Source organism: Monopterus albus, unplaced genomic scaffold, assembly GCF_001952655.1.
Source record: "Monopterus albus unplaced genomic scaffold, M_albus_1.0 scaffold446.1, whole genome shotgun sequence".
Classification (NCBI taxonomy): Eukaryota; Metazoa; Chordata; class Actinopteri; order Synbranchiformes; family Synbranchidae; genus Monopterus; species Monopterus albus.
This window is the reverse complement of record NW_018128326.1, coordinates 57,793-65,393: the sequence shown is the minus strand read 5'-3', so window position 1 is coordinate 65,393 and position 7,601 is coordinate 57,793. Positions and strand designations below refer to the sequence as shown.

General features: G+C 40.4%; 1 protein-coding gene across 1 annotated transcript in view; it reads left to right on the top strand.

The window, feature by feature from the left end:
* Window positions 1-7,601, top strand: part of LOC109952263 (adenylate cyclase type 3-like) — a 149,804-nt gene that overhangs the window by 122,119 nt on the left and 20,084 nt on the right. Inside the window, 4 exon segments of the mRNA XM_020587246.1 lie at window positions 2,206-2,364; window positions 2,680-2,826; window positions 3,162-3,275; window positions 3,556-3,682. Coding sequence (XP_020442902.1) covers window positions 2,206-2,364; window positions 2,680-2,826; window positions 3,162-3,275; window positions 3,556-3,682 — 547 coding nt within the window.

Below are 7,601 nucleotides of genomic sequence, written 5' to 3'. Positions count from 1 at the left end.
CTGATGACACGACAGTGATAGGGCTAATCTCTGAGGGGGATGAGTCGGCCTACCAGGATGAGGTACAGCAGCTATTCAAATGGTGCAAAGATAACAACCTGGCTCTTAATACCACCAAGACCAAGGAACTGATTATAGACTTCAGGAAGAATAAAACAGCTATCCAGCCCCTGCTCATAAATGGGGACTATGTGGAGAGGGTGACAGTCTTCAGGTGTCTGGGAGTCTATATAAAGGAGGACATTACCTGGACAGCAAACACTAAGGAGCTAGTTAAGAAGGCACAGCAGAGACTCTACTTTCTGAGGGTTCTCAGGAAGCACCAATTCACACAGAAATTGCTTGTGTCTTTTTACCGGTGCTCCATAGAGAGCATTTTGACCTATTGCATTTGTGTCTGGTTTGCCAGCTGCACAGTGGCAGAGAGAAAGGTGCTACAGAGGATCATCACCACTGCCCAGGAAATTACTGACTGCTCTCTCCCTTCCTTGGAGGAACTTTATAACTCCTGCTGCCTCAAGAAAGCCCAAAAGATCTGGGAGGATTCGTCCCACCCTGGGCATCATCTGATGGAAATGTTACCTTCAGGCAGACATTTCAGGTGTCTCAAGGCACGGACAAACAGATTAAAAAACAGCTTCTACCCAAAAGCAATAATTGCACTGAACAACTCATAAGTGGGCAACACTGTACCGCACCTCACAATACACTGTCTTCAGCTTATATGTAGTATGTCATTATCATTACTTAATAAATGTGACATTGTACTGTACCCTACAATGTTGTTTGTAGCTTTTTAACATATTTAACATAATTATTTTATTCCTGTCAATATGGAGATAGACCTATGCAGTTTATGTCTGTCAATGTGCAATAAGTGTGATTTTTATGTGGTTTATGGTTTTTTGTTTTTGATGCTGACACATTTTTCTCTACACCTGAGGTTTGCACCCAATTTCGTTGTACTGTGTACAATGACAATAAAGATTCTATTCTATTCTTAAGTTGCCCCCCACATAGTTTAATTTTAAGGAGGTTCAGCCTGAAGGTTTTGATAGATGTTTGGATTAAATCAATCATTTAATTAGAATTTCTGGGGCATAAAAGCTAGTGTTAACAACTGTAGTGGTTAAAAACAAACAAGTTACAAGTTAAAATATAATATGTAATAGAATACAGTAGGAGTGTGTAGATTGCATATAGATACTATCTGCAGTCGGTAATAGCTGATAGTTATGTAAGGGTGAGTTAAGTGTTTATATAATCCTGCAAGATCTGTTAAGAACTAGGCGTTATGGTGGAAAAGGTTTACGTTCTTTAAGCGTTTTCCTATAAACATACAACATATAATAAATAAAACATTTTTTAAATCTATGAATTCACATTCTTTTTACAAAATAAAATACTGATTAAATGAGTGGTTAACCTGGTTCTGATGAATTGATGCAAAGTATATTTTGTTTTAAATAGGGGGTGGAGGTGTGTTTCAGGGATAACCTATCGCCATCTGTCTGTAATCAGGAAGTAGCCCCTCTACTCTTGTATTTGGAGTAGAGGACTCCAGGACTCACAGTGAAGAAGATAGTAGGGCAAGGTGTAGAAAACAGAATGTCCACGTCTCTGCTACTACTGCTGCCATGACTCAGTACTAGCTGACCAGCCCACTTTCTGTGCCTCATTACCGTGCTTCCATATCCTACCTCTTCAAAAATATTATCACAGTCCATACATTTCTTTTTCAAGTTATGCCGTGAAGAAACTAACAAACAAATGCTTATGAAAACATAACCTCCTTGGTGGAGATAATTAGTGAAACCCACAAATTCTCATAAATCAGCCATACATGCCACTTAAGATTGAATCTGTTTTTACAAGTTTTCTTTCATGACAGCTGTGATACAGTCTGATTGATCGTAATGATCATTATTGAATGGGATGCCATTTACATTTTTTTGCCATTTCCTGTGGCATTTGCAAATAGAAATTAGTTTAAACAATACATGCGTTTTTGAGAGCTATTCCTGAAATACACCTCTGAGTGAAACACTAAACACTGTTTGGTATTTAAGTGGTTGTGTAAGTGTATCAATTAGCCAATAATAAACTCTGATTATCATCTTATCTCTCTGAATATCATACTGTATTATATCTATCCAAATCATATGATGTCAAATGCAAGCATTAGTCTGTGTTTGCTGCCTGAAGGTGGAGAAGCTTGCCCGAACCCTGTTCCTGTGGAAGATTGAGGTCCATGAGCAGAAGGAAAAAGTGTATGAGATGAGGCGCTGGAATGAAGCACTGGTGACCAACATGCTGCCTGAGCATGTGGCTCGACACTTCCTGGGCTCCAAAAAGAGGGATGAGGTTAGATCCTCACTTCCACAGACACCAAATCAGTCCTTACTTCACTTTGTATGTTTAAAAGAAACCTATCAGTCATTTTTAATTCCAAAGGTAATACTTTTTCAGCTTGTTTGTCACATTGAAGTGTTTTATATTACACTGTGTAAATATTCAGGTACAGTCTGGATGTTTGGGATTTTTAGAAAACCCAGTATGTGTATCTGTGCTGTTCTTGTCAGAGTTATATCTTATAAGATCATACTGAGTATTTCATCAACAACCAGGACAAACATTCTGTTGTCTTGTTCTCCAACTTGTTAATGTGACCTGTTCCAGGAGTTATACAGCCAGTCTTACGATGAGATCGGAGTCATGTTTGCCTCAATCCCCAACTTCTCTGACTTCTACACAGAGGAGAGCATCAATAACGGGGGGATCGAATGCTTACGGTTTCTCAACGAGATTATCTCAGACTTCGATAGTGTAAGCTGTTTATTCTGCCTCTATGTGTCTTAGTAGAAGTCTACAGGATGGGAATGCACACCGTGAGACTGGGATAGGACTAGACATGACACATTTGACTCTTGCCTAGATTTAAAAGTGATTCACAGGTAAAATTCATTCACATGTCAACAGCTTTTGTGCCAGTGATGTGCATTCCAATTCCATTAATTTTCCTGGCTGTAAAACAACTGCTGACCAGTAAGATTTCCTCTTGGCCAAAAGTACAGTAGCTATTTGAAGTGGTTGGTGTTTGACTTCATGTACTTAAACCCTCAGTAAACAGTAACATAACCATTGACCTTTATCTATGTCAGCTGCTGGATGAGCCTCCATTTCGCTGCATTACAAAAATCAAGACCATCGGCAGCACCTACATGGCAGCATCAGGTGTCACCCCAGACGTCAGCAACAGCTACACTTGCATGAAGGTTAGTATAGTCCTTTTTAGACATCTGTCTCTCTGATTGAACCAATGTGATAATTCACTTTTAACTTATAACAAGACAGGTCTCCATCACTATGCTGATTTTAAATTACAATAAAATGTGGTGACATCTCCAAACAATATTGACATTGCGATAGACTGTCATCTTGGGCTTCATAGATCATCATCTCCAATGTGATGTTTTTAGTTTTTTTAACCAGTTTTGATAATGATGGTGTTAAGGTGTACAGTAGTTTGGAGCTGTTTTGTTTTTGTCTCATCAGAAGGAGGAGCAATCTGACAGAGAGCGCTGGCAGCACCTGGCAGACCTGGCAGACTTTGCTCTGGCCATGAAGGTTACGCTCATGAACATCAACTACCAGTCATTCAATAACTTCATGCTACGAATTGGTATGAACTAACTTTTTTTAAACTCTGCTAACCTACTTCTTTGTGTATGTAATAATAATAATAATCACTTTTATTGGCCGAGTATGTTACACACAAGGAATTTGTTTCCGGTACATGTGCACAGTATGTGCTGTTGTACTTCTGTCAAAATCAAAGAATCAAAAATAAAACTACTAACAGTTATGGAAAAACATGGGGAAATCCTCCTCTAAGGAGCTGAGAAATTTTTTACATCCATCCATTTTCCTCCGCTTATCTGGAACCGGGTCGCGGGGGCAGCAGTCTAAGCAAAGAAGCCCAGACATCCTTCTCTCCAGACACTTCCTCCAGCTCCTCCGGGCCAGCCGAGAGACATAGTCCCTCCAGCGTGTCCTGGGTCTTCCTCAGGGCCTCCTCCCGGTGGGACATGCCCGGAACACCTCCCTATCATATGCCTTTGTTCAAAGCAACTGACAGTTAGTGCATTTAAACCATACTGTATCATCCAAAATTGTGTGTATTCCTCCTAAAGACAACAGTAGTAATACAAACATGGCATAGGTGCCAAGCTATATAAAAGCAACACACATCATAATTAAAAAAGGCAACGTTAGCACAAGTCCTCCAGAACCAGAGATTTATTCAAAAATTCCTGAAACTATATCGATCAAGTTTTGGCGCATCATCAGGTCACAACATTTCAAAATGCTTGTAAAATTAACATTCACACCCATTTAATTAAATTTCAATTTAATTTTATTTGTATAGCACCAAATCACAACAAAAGTCATCTCAGGACAAGAGTAAGGTCTAGACCTTACTATTATCACTATTATTACAGAGGAAAAACCCAACAATTCCCCCCTGAACAGCACTTGGTGACGGGGGGAGGAAAAACCCCTTTAACAGAAGAAACCCCCGGCTCTTCGTGGATAGAGGAGAGAGAAAAGAAAGAAAAGCAACAAGACACAAGCACAACAATCATATCAATCAATCAAAGCATCTCACAGCAATTATCGTTGTCATTACACAATATTAGCAACAAGCACAGTACCTCATATTAAGTGGATCTTAGAATCATAAAAACATGCTAAATACTACAAGCAAGATGAAAAGTACCACAAAGTGTGGCATTTTTGAATAAATGTCTGGCTTTGGAGGAAGTATGAAAGTGTGCAAGCGTTGCTTTTTTCATTGTATCCCTCCTAAACACATATCTAAAATCATGTTCAGTGCAATAGTATAAATGTGCTTAGAGATCATTTCTTTTACATCCATCCATCCATCTTCCTCCTCCTCTGCCATGGGCTCTTTATAGGGAAAATCTTTGTACTACTGCCTGGCTGTTCAGTGAGTTTGGGTCACAAAAACCTTTGACAGTCCTCCACATTAGGATATGTTTTTGAGCATATTTTAACTAAAAAAGAGAAATGTTTCATATAGCTTTAACAGTCTTAACAGTATAAAATTAAATCTTTCTTTGTCAGTGTTTCCCTGTTCTGCTATGTAAGCTTTGAAAAGTAGTTTTGCACACTGTGGATTTTTTTCCTTCATCACCACCATTGAATTGGCTGTAAGAAAGCTTCTCCAAGCAGATGCATGAAGTCAAAAAACAAGGAAAAGTATGCCATGGGCTCTTTAAGGAATGATGTAGTCTGAAAAGGTGGGTTTTTAGCTTGTAGTGGAAGATGTGCAGTAACTCTACTGACCAAGGTAAGCATCAGGGATGGCTAAATGTCTATAAGCAGAGGAGGTAGTGGGTGGTCGAGGCTGCAGGGTGTGAGCGTAGTTTCACTTGGGGACATGAAGGAGCATTTATTTTCACTGCCCTGTAGTCTAGTACCAGAATTTTTAAATTGATGAAGCAGTAGCATGGAGCCAGTGAAGTCAACAGGATAAGAGGAGGTGGGGAACTTGAGCTGAATACCAGGCGGGCAGCTGCAGCAGTCTAATGGCAGACACGAGGGCTCCAGCAAAGAGGGAGTTACTAGTTACTAGTCTAGAGGGTAGATGACAAATGGCCGTAGAGGGACCTGGACCACCTCTGTGTTGAGAAAGGTCATAGTGAGAAGAGAGACAGGCTTTTTAATAAAATGTGATCAAATATACTAGTAAAATTGGGAATAAATGTCAGATAACCTCAAGGGATCTTTCGTTTTCCCAACTCTTTGTTACATTCTTGAATGAATGCAGATCAGCCAACATGTAGACAAGTCACTCATTTCTTGCTGGAGAAGCCTTCAAGTATTTACTCAGTGTCTGGTTTCCATGTGGGCATGTCACTGTGTGCTTAGAGAACTACTACTCTACTTTCGGCTGTTCTCGTTAGGGGTCGCCACAGCAAATCCAGTTCGCATGAATAATTTGGCATTGGTTTTACACCGGATGCCATTCCTCTCTATTTATCCGGGAAGTCACTGATGTGAAACCCCTGTCGCTAGATACACATCCACTCCTGGGGCAATTTAGAGTCACCAATCAACCTATGCTGCATGTCTTTGGATTGAGGGAGGAAGCCGGAGCACCCAGAGAGAGCCCACACAGGCACAGGGAGAACCATGCACCATGTCGACCAGTGCGCGAACCCAGGACCTTCTTGCTGTGACGCGACAGCACTAACCACCCCGCCGTTGTGCTGCCCCTAGAGGAAAGAAATATATATAATGTTATTTTGTGTTAAAATGTTTCATTTTTCTGCATCATGAAGATAACGTATTTTCTACCTTCCAACTGATGGGCTGAAATGCCAGATGAAGAAAAAAACTAAACAGGGCAACCGTAAGGAGAAATTTACTTATATTACCTAAACCACTGTACTAAAGGTTCATGTTGATAACCAGACAGTGATTGTATGTGGTCATTAACTTTTACAGAGCATCTTATTTACCAATGACCAACTGTACTTGCTAAAGCTGTTTACACATGCTTTTTTACATTGCAGCGAATGCAGATATTTTGTGTTGTCACTTTGTGTCACTTCTAAATAAGTGATTAGACAATAACCAACTTTATAGTTCTTGCTTTCACTACAAATCAAGTATACTTTTAGATTTGGCCAAATATTTTCAAGTGCATTTTGTATAGTTTTGTTTTTTTTTTATTGATTTTTCTTACCATTTGAGAACATCCTTTTGTTTAATTAATTTCTGCATAATATGAAAATCAAGCAGTGCACTCTTGAAACTGGAATTTTATCATCTGTACCAGTGAACATCAAGTATGTTATTCATGTTTATCAGAAGTGCAGCGCAATGTCCTTTCAATAGTAAGTAGTCTGCTAATTGATTATGATATTAAATGTAAAACCATTGATATGGTTCATTAAATAACTTTTTTAAAAAGTTTTATTTAACCGTTACTTAACCAGGGTTCCAACCTCTTTTTCTTGGGAGCTATGGAAAGACAGCAGCATGTCTAGTTATAAACAATGCAGCATAAAACACACACATAGGACTAAAACCAGCAATAATGTATAAACTCTTCGGTATACTACAAAAAGTAGTTAACTGTCTCAAAAAAATCAAAAGTTCATTTTCCCCAGTGAGCCTTGAATTCAGCCAGTGATACCATCCATCCATCCATCCAACCATTTGCCTCTGCTTATCTGGAACCGGGTCACGGGGGCAGTCTAAGCAAAGAAGCCCAGACTTCCCTCTCTCCAGACACTTCCTCCAGCTCCTCCGGGGGAATGCTGAGACGTTCCCAGGCCAACCGAGAGACATAGTCCCTCCAGCGTATCCTGGGTCTTCCCCGGGGCCTCCTCCCGGTGGGACATGCCCGGAACACCTCCCTAGGAAGGCGCCCAGGAGGCATCCGAAACAGATGCCCGAGCCACCTCAGCTGGCTCCTCTCGATGTGGAGGAGCAGCGGTTCTACTCTGAGCTCCTCCCGGGTGACCGAGCTCCTCACCCTATCTCTAAGGGTGCGCCCGGCCACCCTG